Raw genomic sequence first — 25,153 nt, forward strand, 5'->3', positions numbered from 1 at the left:
AACATGGGTCTCACAGCTGTAGGTAGAGTTTCTAAAACCCACATTTGTATCACCCAGAGGGATCACTCCATTTATTCTCTTGAGTTGCTTCTAACTGCTATGACAGTGCCCTCTAGAGGAGAGCAAGGCCACGGGCATTCAATGGCTATGTGATCTTGGATGACTTCATGAGCTTTCTCCGAGTCTCCATTTCCACACCTGTAAAATGGGGACTCGCCGCACTTACTTCCAAGGTGGCTGTGAGGATAAAGTCAGTGAAAGCCGGACACAGCAGCTGCTCTATAAACCATAGGCTCCATTTAATAACACGTCCCCGGTGCTTTACCTATTTACACGTTAGCAATGGGGCGGGCGTAGAGGGGCCAGAGCTGGGTCCTCCAGGGGGCGCTGGCATGTCTTGTTAGCTCCACTGGGGGTGGGGAAGGGACAGTGTATAGGTACCTCCCCAGGACAGTTACCTGGGAGTATGGAGAGGACACAGGGGGCACCAGCCAGTGAAGAGAGCCTAGGAGGCAACACCATTTGCCCCCAGACCACGAGTTGTGTGTGGCTTTGGGTCTGCCAGGAGACAGGTGTGAGTTACCTCTGACTACCCCGGAGTAGCAGTTCCCAGCTTGCTTTCCCGCCTCCCTGAATCCCCCCAGGGGCTCTGTCCCTCCATCCTTGCCCTTCCCCAGCCGTAGACTTGAGGCCCACAACTCCATTGGCTTGAGAAGCTCTGGTGTTTTTATATTTTATTTTATCTTTCTCAAGTAGGCTCCACACCCAACATGGGGCTCGAACTCACGACCCGCAGATCAAGAGTCGCCCGCTCCACTGTGAGAAGATCTTAGTGTCTCAACATGTCCCATTGGAGTGGGTCTCTCCTACACCTCAGCCTGAGGCTTCCCAAGGAGAGGGGCCCCATGGATAGGGGCTTCCTGATGTTAGGACCTATATCTTTCCATCAGAATGGAGTCTCCCTAACAATATGGTCCCTCAGGACACCCTCTCTTCTTGGATGGGAGCTCCCTGACGCAAGCGCTCATGGTTCACCGTCAGACAGGAGCTCCTTGAGGGCAGGGACTGTCTCCCCTTTTAGCCGGAGAATGGCTACCTCAGGCCCTGGCTGGTTCCTTCTCCTGTCATCTGTCAGCCTGTGCCAAGCCAGCTCTGCTGGTGAGAAGTGCCCAACTCCTGTGGCTAGGAAGTGGCCCAGCTCCTGGATGAACCCCCAGACTCCTTCCCCTTCCTCTTTCCTGGCCGCTGTCAGCTCGTGGTTGGAGGCATCAGCTCACTCACCTTCACAGACCCAGGGGCCAGGCTGCGGCCCTGGGGTTAATAAACTTGGACCCTTTCTCTCCCCGCCTCTCCCCACCCTCCCGGGCGCTTCAGCCTGCCCCCCACTTTCCAGCCTCTAACCCTGAGACCTGCTTTTTAATTGCTTTCCCCGATCTGTTCTGCTCCCTGCTCCCCTCTGTCTCCCTGCCTGACTGAGTCCCTCTGGGAGGGTGAGAGGCAGGGGCCAGATGTATCCCTGGTGGGAGGAGAGGGCTGGCAGGCAGCCTGTTATTTCCAATCCAGTGGTCTTCCAAATGGACAGGATGCGCCAGGGAACAGGGGTGGAAAGGCTGTAGGCGAGTTGAAGGGAACACTTAAGGAGAGCTAGAAAATACAGCCATGGTCTCCAGGCCCTTGGGGGGGGGCGGGGACTCTGGTCGCTTCCTCCCCCTACAACCTCCATCCCAAGCCCTCCGAGGTCCCTCTTCACGAAAGAACCACGGAGGAGGGGAAGACAACCATGAACTAGATTCTGTCTGGGAACCAGGATCCCCCAAGCTTAGCTAAGAGCCAGAGAGGGACATTCCCGGGAAAACTGGGAGACAGATGAGCAGGGGCCTGAGATGGAGGACTGCTAAGTTAGCAGCATGCCCCACCCCCTCTGGTGACAAAGTCCCCTGTGGGGGCCGAGCTGATGGCTGGGGGTGGGAGGACCCAGGGGGAAAAGCGGGGTCCCTCCTGTTGACAGGTCCCAACACTGAAGGAGGTTTGGGCTTACACTCGGGTGAAAGGGACAGGCACCATCTCGACTCCCTGCGTGAAGGGACAATGTCTTATTCTGTGTCTGCAGCTCCTGGCACTGAGCCTGGTTCTCTGAATCGGACAGGACTTGGTACCCCAGTGTGGGGTCCAGACACCAGCTTCGGGGCCTCAGGCAGGCAAGGAGATGGGTGCAAAGGGCCTGGGAAGAGAGTATTCTAAACTCCCAGAAGTGGAGTGAGGGGCTCTGCCCAGAACCCCAAGGTGAGAGAGGCCAGGTGAAGCAGGAAGAGGGGCCTTAGATCAGGCTGGGCCTGCAGTGGATGGGGGCAGGGGGCATTGATTGCCGTGTCTCCAGGATGACTCTCTTTATGTAAGAACAATCCAATCTCAGAGCCTCATCGCCACCCACGGAGGTCAGCTGGGAGCTGGCTGTCAGCTCACTGCCCCCTCAGCCCTGGCCAGCTCCCTGCAAAGCTGGGACCAGCCAGGCTGCCTCCTGGCCAGCGGGACACCGTGCAGCGAGCACTCCCAGCCCGACCTCCTGTGATTGAGGGCAGGAGCCACACGTGCTTAACTCCATTGGCAGAGTCTTTGTACATTTAATGGGTCACCCGAGAGCATATCTTGCACCATGGAGCCACAAATGTTTGCTGAGCGAATGGCCGGTTGCAGAACATCCTTGTCAAGAGTGACCTCTTCCTCTTGCGGGCTGCCCCAGCCTAGGCAGATTCTGCCTCGTGCGATGGACCCTGTTGTGTGAGGCTTGCCCTTCTGGCCCTCGTTACCAGCCGCCTTGTCCTGTGCCTGCTGCCCCGGTGCTTGCAAGGGTGATGGTGACCATCAAATGAGATGAATATATGTGAGGGCCCCAGGAAATGCGCAAGTTATTCCATTTGAATCCAACAGCACTCAGCCAGGTCTCCTAAGGTCAAGGCACCACGCCAGGCCGCTGGGGGCTACAGATGTGGAGCTGTGACTGCTTCTGTGGGAATCATGGAGCATGGAGGGAAAAAACTCATTAAGACTAATTGGAGAGGCGGGAACCCCAGGCACGCAGGAAGAAATGCCGGTTCACTTCTAAAGGCAAACAGCTTGGTGTTATGCGAAGAACCAGACCCTGGTCCGAATCCTGGCCCTGCCACTTGCTGTCTAACCCTGGGCACGTTTTGTTAACCTTCTTGAGTCTCTTTCCTCATTATACCTCATAAGGTCGCAAAGTTTTGTGAGATGCCTGCAGCCGGGCAGGACCCAGGGCGCCTCTTCTGTGTTCTTGTCTCCATTCCTCCAAATAGGAGTCCAAACTGAGTGGGGCAGGGCTCACCAGGTAGAGGGGGAGGCTGCTCCCCCAGAACGGCGAGGACTCATTGGAAATTAGCAGCATTATTTACACGCTACTCAAAATGTGCTAAACACCTTTAACATGTTTGTTTTGAGAAGTAAGTTAAACACAGACTCCTATAATTTTATTTACACTATTAATTCATTCAGCCAGCCACGTCTTCCTGGAGAGACAGAGGTGAACCTGTGTTGAACCATCACAACCCAAATGAGTGGAAAGGAAAGCCACGAATAGGGTTGAGAGTGGGGCTTTTGGAGCTGGAGGAAGATTGTACTGGGTTCAAGCGGTCGGGGCTTAGCCTTGAGCCTTGAGCCTCACCTGAGACCTGGGGCCGCTACACATGCTCCCCGACAGCAGGACTCTTAGCAACCTCTGCCCAAGGCCGCAGAAGGATGGTGCAGGCCTGTACGTGGGATGCTTTCTTCACTCACTCAGGAGCAGAGGCCCTTGGTGGGGGATGGGGCCACGGAGTAAGCAGCAGAGCTCACCCTTAGGCCCAGACCTCAGGCTGCCGAAGGAGGCAGTGGGGAACGCTTTCTATACTCAGAATCTTCTGGGGAAGGTTGCTATCCTGTGCAGGTATATGGAAAGAAACACACACCAAGAATGGAGATGGTTTATTAATCATAATAAAAAAATATATCTATATCTACATGTACATATATATGTATATATGCAGAAATAAAGGATCAGAGGATATAAACGCGAGTATTAACAGCTCTTACATCTAGGTGGTAGCATTAAGGCTGAATTTCCCTCTCTTCTGTACGCTTCTTTTTACACTGAGTGTGCATCCTGTTTGCAGTAGAGTAAGAAATGATAAAGCTATCTTCATTTGGAAATCCAAACACCACTATCATCCACATCATCACTAGGATGGCAGCCCGGGGCTGGGGCTCCTGCTCTGGGCTGCAGGGATGAGGCTGACGGTGCCTCCCTCTCTCACACACCAGGGAGAGTCAGGCTGGGAGCCCCTACCGCGCCCAATCCCATCCCATCCCATCCTCGCCCCTTCTTCATTGCACAGCGGCCATGACTGCACAGAGCCCTCTGTTAGATGGGAGGGGAGGAGCAAAGTCCCCCAAGGCCACCTGCTCGCGTGGAGAGTGTTATGAACTAGGGGAGGTAAGGTGGTTGCACCTTTAAAATAGCAACATGTTGACACTCAAGATGAATATATACAGGCTGAGAAACTGAGTATAACAAGAGATTGATAAAGAGGGCAGGTAGCAAAATGAATGGCTGGTGAGGAGTGTTAATAAAGGAAGAGGGTGTTGCCCTTAATTGCTCCGAGGTGAGGAAGGCAGGTCAGGGCTCCTGGCACAGGCGGTTCCCGGGACCACGAGGAGCTGGTGGGTCAGGACACCTTGGTGATAGAGCTCCCAGATGACAGGGCTCCCCCAATCCCCATCAGTTCCTGCTGGCTCCTCTGGTTGCCAGGGCAGCGGGGACTGGAGGGGGGTTCTACAGGCCAGTTGGATGGGGACAGGCAGGGAGGAAGAAAGTCAGGTTCTGTCCCACTGCTCCCCACCCCCACTCTTCTCCCACTTCTCTCATCAGGGTCCCTAAAACGCTGGGAAATACCCCAGGCCTTCCTTTCTCCTGGGTCTTGGCCCTCCTGTCCCCTCCTACTTCCTGTCTGCATCTCCCATTGTGGCCCAGACCATCCCTGTCCCCAGTGCCAGTCACCTGGGATTGTGAGGGGCCCAGCTGGCCTCTTCAAGGTGCTGCTGGGGAGGCGGGCGATGCGGCTGCGGCCACGGGCCACTCCCAGGGAGCGGGAGACTGAGGAACTGAGGGAGGGAGGGAAGGAAGGAAGGAAGTTAGGAAGGTCACAGCCACACCTTGGGACTACAGGGTAGGGGTGGAGGCGTAGAGCTAGACACTAAGCCTTGAGAGCAGGGGGAGGCCAAGCACCAGCTCGAGCTTCTAAGGCCAGATCTGAAGGCAGGAAGAGGCAGTGGGAAGGAGAGCTTCGTGGGGTGTGGCAGGGAAGTAGAGGTGAGGGGTGGGTGATCTGGTCCCCAGATTAACCAGTGAACACTGACCGTCTCCCTCATGGAGAGGAGCCTGTAGCGTTTCACTAAAGAAGGGAGATACCCTTCCCTTCTGGTATAATCCTGTACTAGCAAGGGTCAAGGGAACCTCATTCAGTAAGAGAATCCGATGCTGGCCCTGCTCACAGGACCCCTGCTACTTGGCTCCAAGGGGTCCAGAGACACAGCGGAGCCCCGTAGCTGGCTCAGCATCCGCTGCCCCGGAGAAAGCTCCGTCTCTCCCCACGTACTCCCCCAGCCTCACCTCGCAACGCGCCTCTTCTTGCGGGCTGAGCTCCCAGGGAAGGAAGATGTTGGTTTGGGGCCTTTCATGGTGAACAGGGGTACAGGTCCACTGCGGGAGGGAGGGAGGTAAAGGAAGGCAGGTCAGGAGGGAACCAGGAAAAGGTGCCAGCGCCTCCTCCCTCCAGCCCCCAGCTCGGCGGGTGGGGAGGTTGGATAAGATGACCTCTGAGGTTTCTTCCTACTTAGAGGTGGATTCCTCTCCCTGCCTCACTCGGCCTGGGCTGACAGTTGAGTGACAGGCCTGTTCTGGGAGAACATCCAGATGTCAGTTTCTGGCACGTGCAGGGAACTGGAGTTCAAACAATTTGACCCTTCCACCTGCCTGGCTGTGAGTCTGTTACCGAGAGGTGGTGCAGGCTGTAGGACGGGCAGGGGGTGTGGGCAGCCCACCGCCCTTGGCCTCACAAGTACAAGGTCAGTCTGCCATTTGTTCTTGGCTTTGGACTGTCCCAAGCTGGTCATCCTTCCCCTTTCCTGTGGGTGGAAGGTGAAGTTGAGAGCTTCATCGTCTCACTGAAAAATGGCTGAGTAAAATTTTCTGAGGATCCCCTTCCCAGTTCCAAATGCTGGGCTGGAGGGTAGAATCCGGGGTGGAAATGGCAGGAGCACATATTTATCAGCGGGACTTGGGACTGAGACTGAGCCAGAGAGTACCAGTGATGCAGAGGCACAGAGAGGGCTAGGCCGCCTCCTTATTCCTGCTCCCTGCTGGCCGTCCCTGAGAGGGGGTCCCGTTAGCTCCTTGTGGGCATGCCACAAACCAGCACAGAGCCGGCGGCTTTGAAGTATGGACAGACAAGCCAGGAAGGAGCAGCAGTCCCGGGCCTGGGGAGCGACACTGCTCAGACCAAAGGGGGAAAGACAGCAAATGTCCGGCTCTGAGAGTCAGGCTGGCTTCTACTCTTTGCAGCACCTCTGTTCCCTCGCCAACTCCCCATCCTTGGCCTGGAAGGATGGGAGGGAGGCTGGAAGGGAGACCCACCTGGGGATGAAGGGCTGATCCAGCCTGCTCGGCTCCTGGGGAACATTCTCCCAGCCAGTGCATTCAAGGAAACCCAGTTTTGAGGGGGGCTCCTCTGAGAGGTCAAAGGTGGCGTTGAGGTCCCGAGGGGGCAGGGCCAGAGGAGTAGAGCAGTTCTGCATGGCAGAAGGGCCCAGGGGCACCCGGCTTTTGATGACTGTGGCTGGGCAGATGCGAGGGGAGTGGCAGGAGGAGGAGGTCTTTCCCCCTCTGGGGGTGGTGGGCCCGAGTGAAGGCTGAGCCTCAGGCAGGGACCCCCTCCTCAGGCAGGGCAGGAAGGACTGGCGCTGGCGTTTGGTCCCCAGCTTCGGGGCTGGGGGGCTGTCTGGCTCTGAGGGGCTCGGTCTCCTCCTCCTCTTCTTCTCTGTGGGCCGCCGGGCTACCTGGGCTGGGGTGCGGTCAGGCCCTGGTAGGACCCCCAGAGTGTGCATGAGGCCACTCAGTCGCCTTGCCATGGTCCGGGTCACGGGGCCAGAGTATCCTGGAGACTCTGAACACAGAGAAGGCAGGTGTTAAGGGGAGATCAGGGACCATCCAGAAGGAAGGAGAATTTGTAGAATTGGGGGAGACACAGGAGCCCCTAACTCCACAGGTCTGCTGGGACTCCTGTCCACCGCTGCATGACCCAGCAGCTGAGGGCCCAGCCACCCCTCAGCACAAGCTGGGTCTTGGAGAGGGCATTGACAGAGGCAGAGCAGGGGCAAGACTCACCTGACTCTAAACGCAGCTCCAGAGGTGCCCCCCTGGCTGGGCCGGGTGTGCCTGAGGCCTCGGCTCTGGGCTCAGCTTTTTCCTCTTGTACCAGCTGCTGTAGGGTCTCGAACTCTGTGATCATGTCGGGGGTCAGCAGGTTGGCTGCTTGGAGCAGGGAGTACTGTCGCTGTGCCAGGCACAGCACCTTCAGGGCCAACCTGGAAGGGAGGGGAGGGGATCCCGCCCCTCCTCAGACCTGGCCCCACTGCTCCGGCGGTGAGGGGCACACGAGGGCGGGTCCCCTGGCTCCCTCCTGCCTTGCCCCCCACACTGGCGCGCCGGCCTCCCCGCCCTCCCAGCTGTGGCTCTTGCCCCGCTACCCCCTTGCTGGAGACCAAGGCTGGTGGAGATGGTCACAAGCAAGGCAGGAGGGAGGCTTCACCCCTAAATATGCGCCCTGACAAAGACAATGACCTGGGAGGTAGGGAAAGGGCACTAAATGGCCTTGGACCAGAAGGTCCGAGTTTCCTCTCAGCTCTGCCGCTTACTAGCACTTGACCTTGAGTAAGTTCATCCACCCAAGGGGCAATGTAAGGTAGCAGCAGTGAGAGCTAGGCTCAGGTCAGCCTGCCAGCTCAGATCTAGGCTCCCACACTCGCTGCTGTGTGATCTTGGAGGCACTACTTAACCTCAGTGTCCACATCCTTAAAACGGGGATAACAAATACACCCACCTCTTAGGGTGGTTGGGAAGATGAAATGAATTATTTGGTATATAAAGTATTTAAAGAGGACTAAGCACTGTAAAGTTAACTGTGACCGGTAAAATAAAAACCTCTAGCTTGTCAGGACAAGAGGAGATGAGATTAGATATGCTGTGTTCGTCTCGGTTCTGAGAAGACCCTCGAAAACGCATTCAGTCCACTTAATGGTGGGGATCCTGAAAGAGCTGGTGTGGATCAATGCACACTTCGCATGCACTGAGGGGCTATTTAAAGGGAATTATGAGGGTAATGCGATTATTGATATTGTACATTTAGATTCTAATAAGGCAAATTTCCTTCCTGTGAGGCACGCCTCTGATGAAAGAATGGACACAGTTATCTCGGTGGGGATTACTCCTGGCCAATAATTTATCCTCAGGTAGCTCTACCTGCCCGGCCATCCCTGAGCCCCCTCCTCTGCCTTCACTGTCTGCTTGGGGAATCCAAACTCATTTGATAAAGCAGCCACCAGGCCTTTTTGAAAGAAGGCCGGATATAAATTAAAAAGGACACAGCAGAAACTCATTCTACATCTGCCTGAGCCACACATTATAAGATTAGACCACTGAGAAAAGTGAGTGTCTAGGGAGAAAAGCATGGGCTTGGATGTCAGGTGACCCTGGTCTCACCCTGTCCCTCTGGCCGTGTGGCCCTGGTACCCCATCTGGCAAGTGGGGAGCTGGCCTATACCACGGGTTTCCAAATTAGGTTTCACGAAACCCATCGGAGGACATTTAAAATGGAGCTCTGCTTTATCTGTTCTACATATTAAACTTCAGCATAAGATTTCATTTGAAGAAAGGACTTTGTAGCTAAAAAACATCCTGAAAAACCACTGAACTGGAAAATCTAAGATCCACTCAGTGCCCTGGTGGTCTAAGATTCTAAAGTCTAAAGCCAAAGAGAAATGATTTTCTATTATCTGGTTGTTAGGGTGTTTCCAAGTATGGAGAGGATCTAGCATGTTCTGTAGCCCCTGATACATGGGGTCTTCTGTCACATTTTATTAGTGTCTGTTATTAGCCCTAAGAAGAAAGGAGAATAAAGCCTATGTTCCCCAAATCATAGCTAAGAGTGAAGCACCTTGTCGGGGATCACAAAACCAGAGGCAAAGCAGAAAGGAGAGCCCTGGAGTTCTCCCTCTTCATAGCGGGGGACGCCAGAACAGGGAAGGGACCCTGACTCATCAGTGGGAGCCCTGGGGGCCAAGGGGACATCCTGCCAGTGCATCCTGGCCACTCCAGGGCCCCGGGGAGTCAGCAGCAGGAGATAGATAATGAGCCGCTGATTATTCAGGCTGCAGCATTTTTGCTGAGTAGGGAACAGACACTCCCCAACAAGAAATAAAATTAAACAGGCCCTTCTGTCCGGAAGCTTTAAATATACTGCCTAGCGTGAAGCGTGCTGGGGAGGCAGGAGTGGGGTTGGCAGCAGCAAAGCTAAGTGGCAGGGGATTTATGGTCTAGGGGCCAAGGAAAAACATACTAGCAGCACCTCTCTATTAAGCACAGAAAGAAGGGTCCAGAATCCATTTCTCTCTGGCTCTGGGTGGTGGTCTGTATTTACTTCTGAGAAGAAATAGCCACAATCTGTTGATGAAGACACTTGATAAACGCCTGACTCGGGACGGCTGTCCCTTTCTCAGCCCGCCACCCAACTTCTCTTGGCTGCTTGGTTCCTCCTTGCAGAGGACAGACGGGCAGCTCAGCCCCCAGACTGGGAAGCACAGCACTAGCCAGGCAGCCCTGCCCTAACTTGGTGCTTGCCAGCCAAATTCTGGATGGAATTTGGTGTTTTGCTCACCAGTTATGTGGAAGAATAGAGATGACGGGTAAGTACACAGAGTAGGTGATAATCTTAAGTCGTTGAAAGCAGATCAGGGACAACATTGAGGGAAAAAGACTCGACTCTCAACTAGAGCAGAACCAGAGCACTGGCGACGTGCCGAACACCGGCTCCCCCCCCCACCCCCGAAGGTCGGAACCCATCGCCTGCCACCCTGGACCCCGGAGAAGAATGAGAAGACACCTACTGCTTAGAACAGTCCCTGCCCAAGTTCTGTGGTGAGAGGCAGCCCGTGTCTGGCTTGGGCTGCAGGGTCAGGCCCGGGGACCTTGGCAGTGGGTGTCTGAGGGTCTGCTCTGGTACCTGGATTGGAACCTAAGGAGGAGAGGAGTCACAGGTAGAGGGGCCAGGATGGCCACCCTCCCCCACATAAGCAGATCTTAAAATCCTTCCCTCTTCCAAGGGGGGATGAAAGAGGGGATCTTGGGCTGACCGGGTCCCATTTGATCCTTTCTCCATCCCAGACTCCTCCTCTCTCCCTGCTCCCCTTCTGGTAACATGCATGGTTGTCACTTCCAGACATAGGCTCTGACAGGGACGCCCCTTCCTGCACAGGATCTGAAAGCCCCTTAATGACTAACACGTAAGACATCCAGGTGGGGAGCCCAGAACTGAAGAGACTGTGAGCTGAGGAGGGACATTGCTTCCAACCCTCCACTAGCTCCAGGTCCTACCTCCTCGGCTGGGTCGTCTTCCTTGTCCTCTGGGGGCGGTTCCCGGTCTGGAGAGTTCCCTTCCATGACCCTCCCCACCGGGGCCTCTGGCCCCAGGCTCTCCTCTGGAAGGACTGCAGACCCTGGGTGGAGCTCTGGGGTGCAGGGCTGGCTGGGAAGATGGGACGGTGAAGGGCAGCTGGGAAGGATAAGGGGGAAAGGAGGGGACTTGAGAGGCGGGAAACAGGGTCAGGTGGGGAAAGCAGGGAGGGGTGGGGTCTCTGTGGCACCAGGTGGTAGAGAACCATAAGGGATGGATGCCTGGGTAACAAGTGGGCAGTAGCAGAGGGTGAGAGAGGGAGTTGGTGATTTCCTGGCTTAGGAAACAAGGATGCTTGTCTGTTAATTTTACCTTCTTTTAAATAGTATATGCTCCTTATACAGGCTGGGGGGTGCCACTAACTCATCTGACACAGATCATTTCTTCTATTCTTATTTTACTGAGAGGTGCTATTAGGGCTGTCTAGAATACGCTGTGTCAAATGAGAGAGCACTGGAGGTGGCAATCAGTGTCCTGGGCACTGGCTGGGAACCCTCAACCCCAGGTGGCAGCACAGAAGCTGGGGAAGGGGGGTTTTCCCTGCTGAGCTAAAGAGGGTAAGCACGGAGGCAGGACTCACGCTTGCTGGGGAGGGCCGGATCTGGGGGATTTCGGGAGGTCTTGCGGTGGCGCCTGGGCTCCCGCCTCGTACATTTGGAGCTTCTCCCTCAGGGAAGCCACCTGCAGTCAGAGCAACCCAGCCTCTCAGAGCCCCAGGTGAGCACAGGAGCTGAGGGGTGGGCACGGAGCCCTGGCGGCGCCCCACTGCTCACCTCTGGCGCCCTGCTTCCCGGCCAAACTCCCCAGGAGGGCTCCTCACCTCAGCCTGCAGCTGCTGGCAGATGGTGGCATACTGGCTGATGTGACAGTCCAGGCTGATCACATTACTCTTCAGCTAAGATGCGGGGCAGAGAGGGGGGCAAGGTACAAGAGAGATTTCACGTGTTCATTCAAAGCGGCTTTTAGCTACCACCTCCGATGACCAGGCACTATGCTAGGCGCTTTACTCACATTCTCAAGAATCACCCTCCCGACTGGGGAAACAGATCAGGGAAGGGCAGCGATTTGCCTGGGACCACAGCAAGAGGCAGAAGGATGCTTTGGAACCCAAGACTCCTGACTCCCTGACCAATACACTCTCACCAGGCCAGGGGCTTCCCAGCAACAGCTCCAGGATAATCAGGGCTCCTCAGAGGAGGCAGGGACAACTCTTTTATCTGTGTTACATGTTACTGTTTATGTTGTTTGGCTGAAAATATTGTCCTGCTGCTAAAAACAAGTCTGAAAAAGATCATTGGCCAGCACTTGGCCACCCCCTTCCGTTGTCTCCCTTTTTTTTTTTTTTCTAATTTTTGAAATGTTTTTTATTTTTGAGACGGAGAGAGACAGAGCGCAAGTGGAGGAGGGGCAGAGAGAGAGGGAGACACAGAATCGGAAGTAGGCTCCAGGTTCTGAGCTGTCAGCACAGAGTCAGATGCGGGACTCGAACTCACGAACTGTGAGATCATGACCTGAGCTGAAACCCAGAGTCAGACGTTTAACCAACTAAGCCACCCAGGCAACTGAGCCACCCAGGCATCCCTTATTATTTTTTTCAAGTCTTTTTTCAAGTCAAGACTGTCCTGCCTCTCCCGCAACTGGAGTCTTCCCAAGGATGGGTACTACATGGCTTCTATAGCAGACTCGCCCTGAAGACTGAGCCTCGGGGACTTCTTCCCTCTGCCTTGGGGGAATACTCAGGTAGCGGAGAGAGCTGTGTGGGTCCCACCCCTTCCTCCTCCTGCACCCCCCACAACAGGTTGGCCATTTCTGGCTGCCACACACCGAGAGTTTGATCTCTTTGGCCCGGTCAGCATACTTGAGGGTGTTGTATGTGTCCTCGTAGGCCAGACTGGAGGGGCTGACGGTAGCGATCATCACTGTGCGACAGTTGCCCCCGATGGAGTCCTTGAGCAGACGGGTCAGTTTGCTGTCCCGGTAGGGCACGTGAGACTTACGGCCCTGGGGAGACAGAAGGGGGCATGGGGTGAGGTAGCCGGACTGGACGGATCCAGGCTGAGACCCAGGGCTGGAGGGAAGGAACTTTGGCTTTAGGCCCCCAGTCCCCACCCTGAGAAGGACCCCGGGTCTGTGCGGTTTTACCTTTGCGTCGGCCAGGGCGTTGAGGACGTTGATGAGGGCCAGCAGAGAACGGTTGATGTTGGCACCCTCCCGCAGCCGCTCCCCCTTCGCGTGGGTGCTAGACGCCCGCTCCGAACCAGCCAGGTCAATCAGGCTCATTTTGGCCACTTGAAGGGCCTGAGTCAGACCTGGAACCCGGTCCTGCTGCTTCACGAAGATCTGGGGGCAGATGGCAGGGGTGAGGGGGTGCTGGGTATCAGGAGCCCCAGCTTCAGGCTCCAACCCCTGACCCCTCTCACCTGGAAGATGGCATGGGAGCGGGAGGAGGTAGCATTGGCGTCAGTCGGGTGCTGCGTGCGGTTGCGGTTCCCCCTGGTCAGCATGTCCAGCAGCTGCTCAGCTGAGGTTGGCTACGGAGGAGATGCCCAGGAAGGGGGCTGCGGTCTCCCCAAACGGGGCTTCTCCCCCAACAGGGAGAGCTGCTCTTCAGAACCAATGTCACCTCCTGGCTCCCACCACCACCCCACGATCCAGGGGATCCCCAAACTGCCTGGTGAGAGAACCCTGGGGCCGCTCCTGCCGCCCGAGCCCAACCCCACACCTGGTGGAAGGAAAGTCCTTGCACCACCACGCCCTTGTCGGGGTCCTCACGGATGGCCAGGGGCCCCTTGGGCTCCAGGAGGTCGTGGATCTGCTCATTGTACACCTGCGGAGAAAGGAAGCAAGAGAGAGGCCTGAGGTGCCGGGCAGGGGCAGCATGACAGAACACCATGCCAGGAGTGGCACTTTGCAGGATAGTGTTAAATGGCGAGAGCAGGACGGACAGGTTTAATTCCAGTGCAGTCTCTCTCAGAGCTGCGTCTATGCTCTCTGGGCTCTCAGCGAGCCCCCATCGGCCCACTTCCTACCACCCTCTCTCCCCACTCTCTCTCCCTTCTCCCCACCTTTAGGGGTTGTGAGAACGAGGGGTGAGGCTGCCCAGGGCCTGTGAAGGAACAGCCCTACCTCCTGGTAGCTGATGAGCACCTCGAATCGCTTCTCCTCCTGGTGGGCCTCAAGCCGCCTGTACAGTTCCATGGTGGTCAGGTACATGATGCCGGGGTCTCCCTCTCTTCCCAGCATGGTGTGCGTCTTCCCAGCCCCGGTGGCCCCATAGGCAAACACTGTGGGGGACAGAGTGGGGGTAGGGTGGTGGCAGGGCCAGATCCGCCTTCCCTAGGGGCCCCCTTGCGCATTTCCACCCAGGCCAGCCCTCCCCTTCTCCCCTAGCCCCTCCCTCCACCTCCCTGTGCACAGCTCCACTGCCACTGCCCACGCACATCCCACCGAGTTCACACTGCGGCTTTTGAGTTCTCCATGCCTATGGCCCAGCTCCCCTGTGGGCTTGGGGCTTCCAGGGCAAAGGGGTCTCTGCTCTGAGTGAGAGCTTCTCCCTTCCCCAGTTCAGGCAGCTTCCTCTGCTGCAGGCCTGCTGTTCCTTCCCTCACATTACTAACCTCCATTCGTGATCATGCATTTGTGGGGGTGATTTGTGATGAATGTCTTCCCCCCTCTAGAACGCAAGCATGAAGGGGACAAGGAACATGTCTGTCTGATCTGCTTCTAGAGCCCAGTAGAGTGTTTCACAAAGGAGAATGAATGGAGGACCCACAGGAAATGAAAGGGCCAGAACCCTCCTCAGCAAGTGCCCAGCGGAGGGGAAGGTGGGCACATGTCAGAGGGCAGATGAAACCCTTAGAAGGAAGCAGGGAGGCAAGGCCACTACCAACCAGGGCTTTTCCTCCTCGCTGCCCAGATTCTCACCTGAGCAGTTGTAGCCCTGGAGGAAGCTGTCCAGAATGCTGTGGGTGGTGTGCTGGAACACGTCCTGTTGGGTGGCCGTCTCACCAAAGACCCGGTCAAAGACAAATGTCAGGTCTTTGCCCTTCTTCTTGGGGCCATCATGGGTACTGCCCCACTTCAGTCCAAGGAAGCCCCCATCGGGCTCCTCAGGGTCAAACACCAGCACCCGCTCATCCACCACCTGAACGACAGGCCGCCGCTGACTCTCCAACTCCCGTGGGGTGGGAGGCCGGACCCGCACCACGACGCGCACCTTGCTGTCCTCTACCGCCATCACCATGGCAACACCTGGGCAGGCACACAGTGGAGATGAGGACCAATCTGACCTTCGGCCTGTCGAGGCGCCCCCTCAGCCTTGTTGCTGGTCAAAGGCTTTCTCTCGCTCCCTCCCCAACAACTGATCTTCATCTGATACCTCAAGAGAATAAGAATTGCCAGCACCCATCAGTAAATATCTCTTTCTCACTTGAAATGCCACCCATCCAAATGACTTTAGTGCTTTCAGAGGCCCACGACTGGGCTGCTATGTTCCACAAATCTGTCTACACCCGTGCCAGTGCCACAGTTTCCATCTCATTCCTTTACGGTATGCTTTTTTCTAGTAAGGCAAGAACCACCTCCCCTTCCAACCGCCCCTCCTGCCCCATTAGTCTTTCTTTTTCATAAATGTCTTTAATTTTTTTAACATTTATTTTTGAGAGAGAGAGAGAATGCAGGGGAGGGGCAGAGAGACAGGGAGACACGGAATCCAAAGCAGGCTCCAGGCTCTGAGCTGCCAGTACAGAGCCCGATGTGGAACTCGAACTCACAGACCCTGAGATCATGACCTGAGCCAAAGTCGGCTGCTTAACCGACTGCACCATCCAGGTGCCCCTTCAGAAATCTTTTAACTATTTTCCATGCATTATTGTTCTACTTGACTTTGGGAAAACGTTATCAATTCCACCCCCAACCCAGAACACAACCCCCAAACCCTATTGGGATTACAAATTGGAATAGTATTGTTTACACATTTATTTTACATTAAAACTTTCCATGCAAGCACATGGCTATTGCCTTTCTATTTATTCAGATATTTCTTATGTCCCTCAGTTAAGATTTTATAGGTTTTCATCTCTTCAGATAGGTTCTGTAATTGTCTTTGGAATACAATTCCCAAGTACTTTAATTGCTCTTATGAAAGGAGAACTTTCCTGCATGTCCGTTTCCAGGTGGTAATTGCTAGGGGAAGAAACACAATTGTTAATTATACATTTGCCTTCTACCCACTCCCCTTAAACTCTTACTAATTCCAATTGTTTTTATTAGAACTTACCGAGTTTTCTGAGTACAGTTATAGATCAGAAAAAAAATTTTTTTTTACCTTTTTTTCTCCATGGTTACGCCAAATATTTTATTTCTTATCTATTGCATTCCCTAGAACTTACAAAACAATGTTGAATAATAATGATGATAACGGGCATCCTTGTCTTGCTCTTGATCTTAAAGGAACTAACATTTTAGTGATTCACTATTTAGAAATTAGTTTTGGACAAATAGTTAATTATCATAATAGGAATTTCCTTCACTCTTTTTAACTTCAAGTTGTTATCAGGAATGTTTAGAATTTTACCTAATGATCTTTCAGCATCTCCTGATATGTTTATGTGGGTTTTTTTCTCCTTTATTTTGTTGATGTGGTAAATTTTTTGATATTGCTGTTGGTATCAAACCAACCATGCATCATTGGTAAAAAAAAAAAAATCCTACCCTGGCCACACTGAAGTTTTCCTTTTTTTTTTTTTGTTTTTTTTTTGTTTTTTGAGAGAGAGGGTGCAAGTGAGCGAGGAGGGGTAGAGAGAAAGGGAGAGAGAGAGAGAATCCCAAGAGGGGCAGAGAGGGAGGGAGGGAGGAAGAGAGAGAGAGAGAGAGAAGTGGGGCTCACTGAAGCAGGGTTCATGCTCACCAGAAACAGGTCTCATGCTCACTAGATGAGGGGCTTGAACTCAGGAACCGTGAGATCATGACCTGAGCCGAAGTCAGATGCTTAATGGACTGAGCCACCCAGGCGCCCCAGAAGTTTTCCATTTTTTAAAATTAATCAATTAATTAATTAAGTTATTTATTTATTTTTGAGAGAGAGAGAGAGAATGAGTGGAGAAAGGGCAGAGAGAGAGGGAAAAAGAGAATCTTAAGCAGGCTCCATGCCCAGCATGGAGCCCAATGCAGGGCTTGATCTCACCACCACGAGATCATGACCTAAGCTGAAATCAAGGGTTGGACACTGAACCAATTGAGTCACCTAGGCGCCCCTGAGGTTTTCCATTGTTAAATGGCTAAATGTGTCAACCTTCTTTTTTTTATGGTTTTATGTCATATTTAAGAAGATATTCCTTCCCCGAGGTAATTTTCTTATATTTCTGTCTCATACTTTTTCTTACATTTAGCTCTTTATCCAGACAGAATTAATTTTTTTGTGAATGAGGTTTCTAAATACCTTTTCTTTCTTTCTTTCAATGTTCGTCTATTTTGAGAGAAAAAGAGCATGCATGTGCATGTGCATGAGCAGGAGAGGGGCAGAGAGAGAGAGGGAGAGAGAGAATCCCAAGGAGGCCCCACACTGTCAGTGAAGAGCCCAACATGGGGCTTGATCTTACAAATCGTGAGATCACAACCGGAGCCAACATCAAGAATCAGACACTTAACTGACTGAACCACCCAGGAGCCCCTCTAAATATCTTTTCTTTCCAAATGGTAAGCAATTATACCAAGACCATTTATTCAATAGTGCATTCTTTCTCTACCAATTTGAAATGCCACATTTAACATAACTATATTCTCATATGAACATGAATTTATTTCTGGGCTCTCTATTCTCCTCTACTGATAGGTTCCTCCTGCAGTAACTTGTAATCGCAGTGGTTCCATTACACACATCACCTTTGTTCTTTTCTGGGCTATTCTTGGGCATCTTGTCTTGCAGATGATTTTGGAATCAGCTTACAGAGTTTTATGAAAACACCTGCTAAGATTTTAATTGGGATTACTTTGAATTTATGAATTAGGGGCGCCTGTGTGGCTCAGTCAGTTGAGCATCCGACTTTGGCTCAGGTCATGATCTCACGGTTCGTGGATTCGAGCCCCGCGTCAGGCTCTGTGCTGACAGCTCAGAGCCTGGAGCCTGCTTTGGATTCTGGGTCTCCCTCTCTTTCTACCCCTCCCCCACCTGCACTGTCTTTTTCTTTCTCAAAAATAAACAAACATTAAAAAAAATTCATAAATTAACATGAAGACAATTGACATCTTTATAACATCAAGTCTTCCCATCTAGGAACATATTTCTCTCTTTTCATTGTTCACAACTTTATAATCCTCAGTAAAATTTCAGTTTTCCTTACATGAGTTTGTCTATTTCTTGATTGGCTTATTATTGGTTATTATATAGTCTTTATTAGGCCCTTTTTATTTATTTATTTTTATTTTTAAATTTTGTTAATGTTTATTTATTTATTGAAAGAGAGACAGAACATGAACAGGGGAGGGGCAGAGAAAGAAAGGGAGACACAGAATATGAAGTAGGCTCCAGGCTCTGAGCTGTCAGGACAGAGCCCAAGGCGGGACTCGAACTGACGAACTGTGAGATCATGACCTGAGCCAAAGTTGAAGTTGGAAGCTTTACCGACTGAACCACCCAGGCACCCCTAGGCCCTTTTTAAAATTGCATTTTCAGGGGCGCCTGGGTGGCTCAGTCAGTTAAGCGTCTGACTTCGGCTCAGGTCATGATCTCGCGGTTCGTGAGTTCAAGCCCCGCGTCAGGCTCTGTGCTGACAGCTCGGAGCCTGGAGCCTGCTTCAGATTCTGTGTCTCCCTTTCTGTCTCTGACCCTCTCCCGTTCATGCTCTGTCTCTCTCTGTCTCAAAAATAAATAAACGTTAAAAAAAAAAATTAAAATTGCATTTTCAGGGGCGATTGGCTGGCTCAGTTGGTGGAGTATCCAACTCTTGATCTTAGGGTTGTAGAGATTATTTAAAAATAAAATCTTTGGGGTGCCTGGCTGACTCAGTCGGTAGAGCATGAGACTCTTGATCTCAGGGTTGTTAGTTTGAGCTTCATGCTGGGTGTGGAGCCTACTTAAAATATAAATAAATAAATAAATAAATAAATAAATAAATAAATAAATAAAATCTTTAAAAATAAATATATCAAAATAAAAAATAAATAAAATTGCATTCTCTATTTTTTTCTCCCAGAATATGGGAAAGCAACTCCTTTCTGGATGCAGATCTTGTATCTGGCCACATTACTGATTTCTCTAATAGACTGTCATTGATTCTCATAGGTTTTTCAATTAAATGATGATATAGTTTGCAAAAAATGAAAGTTACTTTCTATTTTTAGCTCTACTATATTTAGTTCCTTACCCTCCACTGTCCATTAGGAATGGACATTACATTTTATCAAATGCTTTTTTTGGTGCAGCCTGGATGATAACAGTGTTTCTCCTTTTTTTTTTCTTTTTTTTTTTTTTTTTGGTAGCTCTACACCCAACATGGGGCTTGAACTCACAACCCCCAGATCAAGAGTCTCATGCTCCACTGACTGAGCCAGCCAGGTGCCCCATTCTTTAATCTGTTAATACAGGGGATGGCATAGACAGATTTCCTAATGTTGACCCGGTAATAATTCCAAACATTTATTTGTCTATTCCCTCTTGATTTCACCTCACATCTCTCTCTGCTTTTTTCATTCTCCTTCAAGCCAGCCTACCAAGGGTAGAGATGGAATTTCTGGAATGCAGGAGTCGTGGATATCCTGGAAAAGTTCAGCCTACCTCTAGGGATATATTAACAGGGTTTAGGAACAGGGGCTGTTTCTGGGGGATATGAATAGATGAATGCTTTCCCAGGAAAGACTAGGTCCTACTGACAGGAAAGAAAAGTGAGATTTCTCCCTAATACTCCAGTAAATTACTCAGTTTTTCCTTTGGGAATGAAGCAGAATTGAGCTGATTTGAAACTCTCAGTCCCTATCCCCACACTTTGTAATTTCTTCCCCACACAAAACAAGGGGAAGATATCAACCAATAATAATCTTGTTACACTGTATAGTTCTTTTCCTGTCCCAGCAATCAGACTGCCATAATAAACATAAGAGCTAAATGCTCACTATGCAGGGGCTGTTTGAAGCACCTTATGGATACCACCTCCTTTCATCTCCATTGCAATCCCACAAGATAGATACTATTATTATACTCATTTTTCAGTGAGAAAATTGAGACAGAGAGGGTTAAGCAACTTGCCCAAGATCCCAAGGCTAGTAAGTGATGGAGCATGGTTCCAGCCCAGGCAGTCTGACTACACTGCCTTATAATGATATTATATATTATGCTCTCATGATCACATTGTTGTAATTGTCCCATATGTTTATATAATAATTATAATCCCTTTTATGTAACCAGCATTATGTATTCTGCAAGCACTTTCAGATATATGGACTGTACCTAATTTTCAACACTCGGAGAGGGTTCCTGTCTCCCATCCTTGCATTCCTGCCCCCAGGGAGCCCTACTTTTATACCCAGGGAAGTAAAGGCAGAGGGTACCTGGCCCTACCATCTAGGTCTACACTGGCTGCCTTAATGGCAGTCCCAGCCCCCCACCAGGAGGGTTTTAGCTGAGGAGGAGCCACAAAGCAGCCTAACATTCTAAGCAGGAAATTAAAAAGGGCACTGGCAACAGAGTGCACATAACCTTTACAGTTCTCTCCTCTCTGCCTCCTGAGGGCCAGTGAGGCAGACTGTTTGCCTAATGAGATGTTTTCCTTCTTCCTGAGACTGTGCTGGGGGCACAGGCTAGGGGGTATGGTGACACTTGGCATGGCTGCAGCTAGGACGTCTGGGTCCTGGTCTCCGCTCTGCATCTGACTGGTGGGGAGGTCTTTCCGGCCATACCACGTCAATGTCGTCAACGTCGCATCAGCTTCCCCCTTCGAGAGCCAGAGAGAACAGCTACTGATCTGCTCCCACCCCAGGGGGATGGGGAGATTAATGAGAGAACGTTTGTCAAGTTTGCTTTGATCCTCGGTTGGAAAGAGCATTTCAGCCCAAAGTACAAGGGAGATGATTCTTTAATAAGATCTTCAGGGTTCTGAGCCAGCCACAGTCACGTCCTGTTTCTAACCCAGGGCAGCTCATTAAAACCCAGAGGCTAGTTCACTGCCGAGCTGGGGCTGGGAAGCCAAGATTCAGTTGTTTTCAGGGTAGGCTCCTCGCCCACCCTCATAGGGACAGGCCAAAAAAGAACAAACTCCTTAGAAGCCCCTGGAGAATTTCTGAGGACTTGAGGGGATCTGCCTGCAGACATCGGGAGCTGGGAAGGCAGCGAAGGTGCCTAGCCCTTGGACATTCTATTTTCATAGGGGTTGCTGTAATCCCCCTCATCACTCCCTTACATCTCTCACATCTTTCTTTCTTTCTTTCTTTCTTTCTTTCTTTCTTTCTTTCTTTCTTTCTTTCTTTTTCTTTCTTCCTTCCTTCCTTCCTTCCTTCCTTCCTTTCTTTCTTTCTTTCTTTCTTTCTTTGTTTTTTTAAAACTTATTTATTTTGAGAGAGTGAGAGAGCGCACATGCATAAGTGGGAGAGGGGTGGAAAGAGAGAATCCCAAGCAGGAGCCTGACGTGGGCTCGATTTCACAAACCGGAGATCATGACCTGAGCTGAAATCAAGAGTCAGATGCTTGACCAACTGAGCCACCCAGGGGGCTCATCACACGTGTGTTTCTTGTCCTCAAGCTTCAAGAGAGCAGGACCCTCTTCTGATACAGTCTGTGCATCAGGTCCAGATACGTAGGCACCAGGTCCAGCATGCAGTGGATGGATAAGAGCCAGAGAAGAGTAGGGTCTGAATCCAAAAGTTTAAGAATAACTACTATTATAGCTAACATTTATTGAGCACATAACTATGTATCAGGCACTATGCTAACTGCTTTTCAAATGGTGTCATTAACTGTCACAACAATCTCATTCTGTGGCTGTTGATACAATTGTTATAATCCTACTCTACAAGGGAAACTGAGACTCCGGAAGGAACTAGTCACATCAATGGTAAGTGGTAAGGCCAGAATTTGACCTTGTTCTGACTGTCACCAGAGGCATTCTGTTTCATCCTAGACTATTCTGTTCTGTAGCTGGGCTTTTGCAATTTCCATCTCCCCTTACTTTGGTACCCACAGGGCAACATCCAAAGACCACTGGTTCTTTCTATCGGTAGTCGATCAGAGGTCAGAGGAAGGAGCTGTTTTATTTTGGTTTAAACGTTTATTTATTTTTGAGACAGAGAGAGACAGAGCATGAACGGGGGAGGGTCAGAGAGAGAGGGAGACACAGAATCTGAAACAGGCTCCAGGCTCTGAGCAGTCAGCACAGAGCCCGACGTCGGGGCTCGAACTCACATACCGCGAGATCGTGACCTGAGCCGAAGTCGGACGCTTAACCGACTGAGCCACCCAGGCGCCCCTATTTTGGTTTTTAAATAGACAATCCTAAGGCTGTAACTGATGAACTGTGTTTATTTCTTTCTTAATTGTATTCCTTTCTCTTGTCTTGTAGTTTGGCTATGACCTCCGGTACAATCTTGAATGGAGGCAACGACGAACAATCTTATCTTTTTCCTAACTGTATAGGGGATGCCCCTATTATTTCACCTTTGGTTGGTTTAAGGAAATTTACCTCTATTTTACCAAATTAAAAAAAAAATCAAGGATGGGTATTGAATTTTATTGAATTCTATTTCTGTGCCTAATGGGATATGTTTTCTGTTTTAATCTGTAAATGTGTAAATTGTATTAGATTTTCTAATGTTAAACCACTTTCATATTCCTGGGATAAACCCCATTTGGTCATGATGTATTTTTTTTATTTTATTTTATTTTTTTAACGTTTATTTATTTTTGAGACAGAGAGAGACAGAGCATGAACGGGGGAGGGGCAGAGAAAGAGGGAGACACAGAATCCGAAGCAGGCTCCAGGCTCGAGCCATCAGCCCAGAGCCCGACGCGGGGCTCGAACTCACGGACCGCGAGATCGTGACCTGAGTCGAAGTTGGACGTTTAACCGACTGAGCCACCCAGGCGCCCCATGATGTATTTTTTTAATATACATTTCTGACTTCTGATGGCTAATATTTTCTTTGAGATTTTAACAACTACATTTACAAAAAAGATTGGTAATTTTGTCTCATTTCTGGTATCACAAAATAGACTGGAAATGTTTTCCCTTTTTTTAAGGGGAGTTTGTAGATTAGAATTTTTCTTCTAATTGCTCATAAATTTCTGGTGGAATTTGGTGGGTTTTTCTTTTTTCTTAATGGGTAGATTTGAAACTAATTCCTCAATGGACCTAAGTGTGTTAAAAATTTCCATAATTTCTTGAAAAATAAAAATAAAACATTAAAAAAAAAATTTTAAAGGAGTGCCTGTGTGGCTCAGTCAGTTAAGCGTCTGACTTCAGCTCAGGTCATCACCTTGCAGTCCATGAGTTTGAGCCCCAAATAGGGCTCTGTGCTGACAGCTTGGAGCCTGGAGCCTGCTTCAGATTCTGTGTGTGTGTGTGTGTGTGCCCTTCCCCCACTTGCATTGTCTCTCTCTCACTCTCTCTCAAAAATTAGGGGTGCCTGGGTGGCTCAGTCGGTTGAGTGTCCGACTTCAGCTCGGGTCATGATCTCGCAGTCCGTGAGTTCGAGCCCCGTGTCGGGCTCTGTGCTGACAGTTCAGAGCCTGGAGCCTGCTTTGGATTCTGTGTCTCCCTCTCTCTCTGCCCCTCCCCCCGCTCACGCTCTGTCTCTCTCTCTCTCTCTCTGTCAAAAATAAATAAACATTAAAAAAATTTAAAAAAAAAAAATTAAAAATAAAACATTAAAAAAAATTTTCCCATAACTTCTTGAGTCAGTTTTGCTAAGTTGTTTTTTTTTCCTAGAAAATTGTCCAAAAGCATTGTTAAAAGGGTGTTCCATTGAAGTCTCTCTCTTTAATGTCTCAGTAACTGAAGTTATGCTCCTGTTTTCATTCCTAAGATCATTTTTCTTTATTTTTTAAGTTTTATTTATGTAAGTAATTTCTACACCCAACGTGGGGCTCGAACTCACCACCCAGAGATCAAGAGTCGCATGCTCTTCTGACTGAGCCAGCCAGTCGCCCCCCCACCCCCAACATCATTTTTCTATTTCTTTTCCTTATATCTTAATCAATATTGACAGAGGTTTGGCCTTTTTACTAGTCTTTGCAAGATACAGCTTTGGTTAAGTTAATCTTCTCTATTACATAGTAAAATTCTATTTCATTAATTTCTGCTAACTCCTTTAAAAATTTTTTCTACACATGTATTCTGTTGTCCTGTTTTATCTTAAGGGGTCAAAAGTGCCAAAGCTAAGAGGAGGGGCATCCTAGGAGCAGTGGCGGAAGGCATGGTTTTCTGTCATACAGATATTTTATTCCTTCCTTTACTCAATCAAATATTTACTGACTGCCCCAGTAACAAATTTACGGCCGCTGGCACAGCTCTGCAATCAGTTCTTCCGTATAGATGTGCGGAGAGGGTCTTAGCTACTCCACACAGACGTGCAAGGGTCCCAGGTCTCCAGATTTAGTGAGCAGGAGGACCTTTCACAGAGCGGATGCACAGAGGGCCGGGACCCGTGCTGCTGTGTCGACCCCGTCCAGGTCCTGTACAAATGAGCAGAGGGATCCCGATCTCCACGCAGTTGTGGAAGGAAGCACCCTGCTCCCCCCACCGCGCCCCGTCCCGTTCGGAGGGAGCCACCCAGAACCTGCTGGGTCTCCACGCTGCACCTTTGGGTCTGGCGCAAAAGCTGCTTCCGCCCTGAGCGGATGGGTCCGCCTGAGCGCTGGAGCCCGCGGGGCCGACTCCGCCGTGGGCCAGAGCTTACCCTTCCTCGGCTCCCCGTCGCTGGTGTCTCCGCTCACAGCCGGGTCCGCCGCAGCCGTGAGCCCCGGACCACCGGAGAGCTCACCCCACACGCTCGCCACCCGCGCCAACCTTCGCCCCGCGCCGCGCGTTCAAATTAGCCGGGTCGGCTCATCCGCGCTTCCCATTGGTCACCGTCCGGATCGTTGATTGGCTGTTTCCTAAGTAACAAAGTACAGCACTGAAGTGTCAACTGTGCGCTTGCGCACTTCCCCTTACTGCCTGCTGGTTTTGAGGCAGCGTCTCCGACTATGGCCGCACCAGACCGGGCGAAACCTGTGTGGAGCTGGGGTACCGGGGAACCGCGGCCTACGCTGCCGTCCCTGGGACTGGGTTCATCACCACGTGCAACAACCAGATATCAAGCACGTTTTCAAACCTTTTTCTGTGGGCTACGATGGCATCTACCGATCCAAGAGGGACTTTTTAGCCACTCTCCAGGGTCTCTTCTCACTC

At 51.1% G+C, this 25,153-nt stretch overlaps 1 protein-coding gene across 3 annotated transcripts; it reads right to left on the reverse strand.

Annotated features, from left to right (window-relative positions):
- Positions 1-3,640: 3,640 nt before the first annotated feature.
- Positions 3,641-24,761, reverse strand: KIF18B (kinesin family member 18B). 3 transcript variants are annotated; one of them, XM_042916627.1, is made up of 16 exons: positions 24,660-24,761; positions 14,703-15,029; positions 13,905-14,062; positions 13,501-13,605; positions 13,199-13,309; positions 12,921-13,148; positions 12,603-12,779; positions 11,599-11,673; positions 11,359-11,459; positions 10,700-10,877; positions 10,213-10,340; positions 7,436-7,635; positions 6,686-7,214; positions 5,663-5,752; positions 5,051-5,154; positions 3,641-3,932 (listed from the first exon to the last, which is right to left on the reverse strand). In XM_042916627.1, exons 2-16 carry the CDS (start codon positions 15,019-15,021, stop codon positions 3,928-3,930), a joined length of 2,508 nt encoding a protein of 835 aa, XP_042772561.1. In that variant the 5' UTR covers positions 15,022-15,029; positions 24,660-24,761; the 3' UTR covers positions 3,641-3,927. The 3 variants fall into 3 exon arrangements, with proteins under 3 accessions (XP_042772561.1, XP_042772559.1, XP_042772558.1); XM_042916625.1 differs by lacking the exon at positions 3,641-3,932 and adding an exon at positions 3,964-4,825 and having other exon boundaries at positions 12,921-13,118; XM_042916624.1 differs by lacking the exon at positions 3,641-3,932 and adding an exon at positions 3,964-4,825.
- Positions 24,762-25,153: the final 392 nt, after the last annotated feature.

This window comes from Panthera leo, chromosome E1 (assembly GCF_018350215.1).
Source record: "Panthera leo isolate Ple1 chromosome E1, P.leo_Ple1_pat1.1, whole genome shotgun sequence".
Taxonomy (NCBI): Eukaryota; Metazoa; Chordata; class Mammalia; order Carnivora; family Felidae; genus Panthera; species Panthera leo.

What these genes read in the sequence shown, in the direction of transcription:
- KIF18B (XM_042916624.1), bottom strand. Translation starts at nt 15,021, where the DNA reads ATGGTGATGGCGGTAGAGGACAGCAAGGTGCGCGTCGTGGTGCGGGTC. An exon ending in TGCTCATCAGCTACCAGGAG is followed by an intron (nt 13,606 to 13,904) that starts GTAGGGCTGTTC and finishes CTTTCTCCGCAG; the next exon opens with GTGTACAATGAGCAGATCCA. An exon ending in GCTCCCATGCCATCTTCCAG is followed by an intron (nt 13,149 to 13,198) that starts GTGAGAGGGGTC and finishes CCTGATACCCAG; the next exon opens with CACCCCCTCACCCCTGCCAT.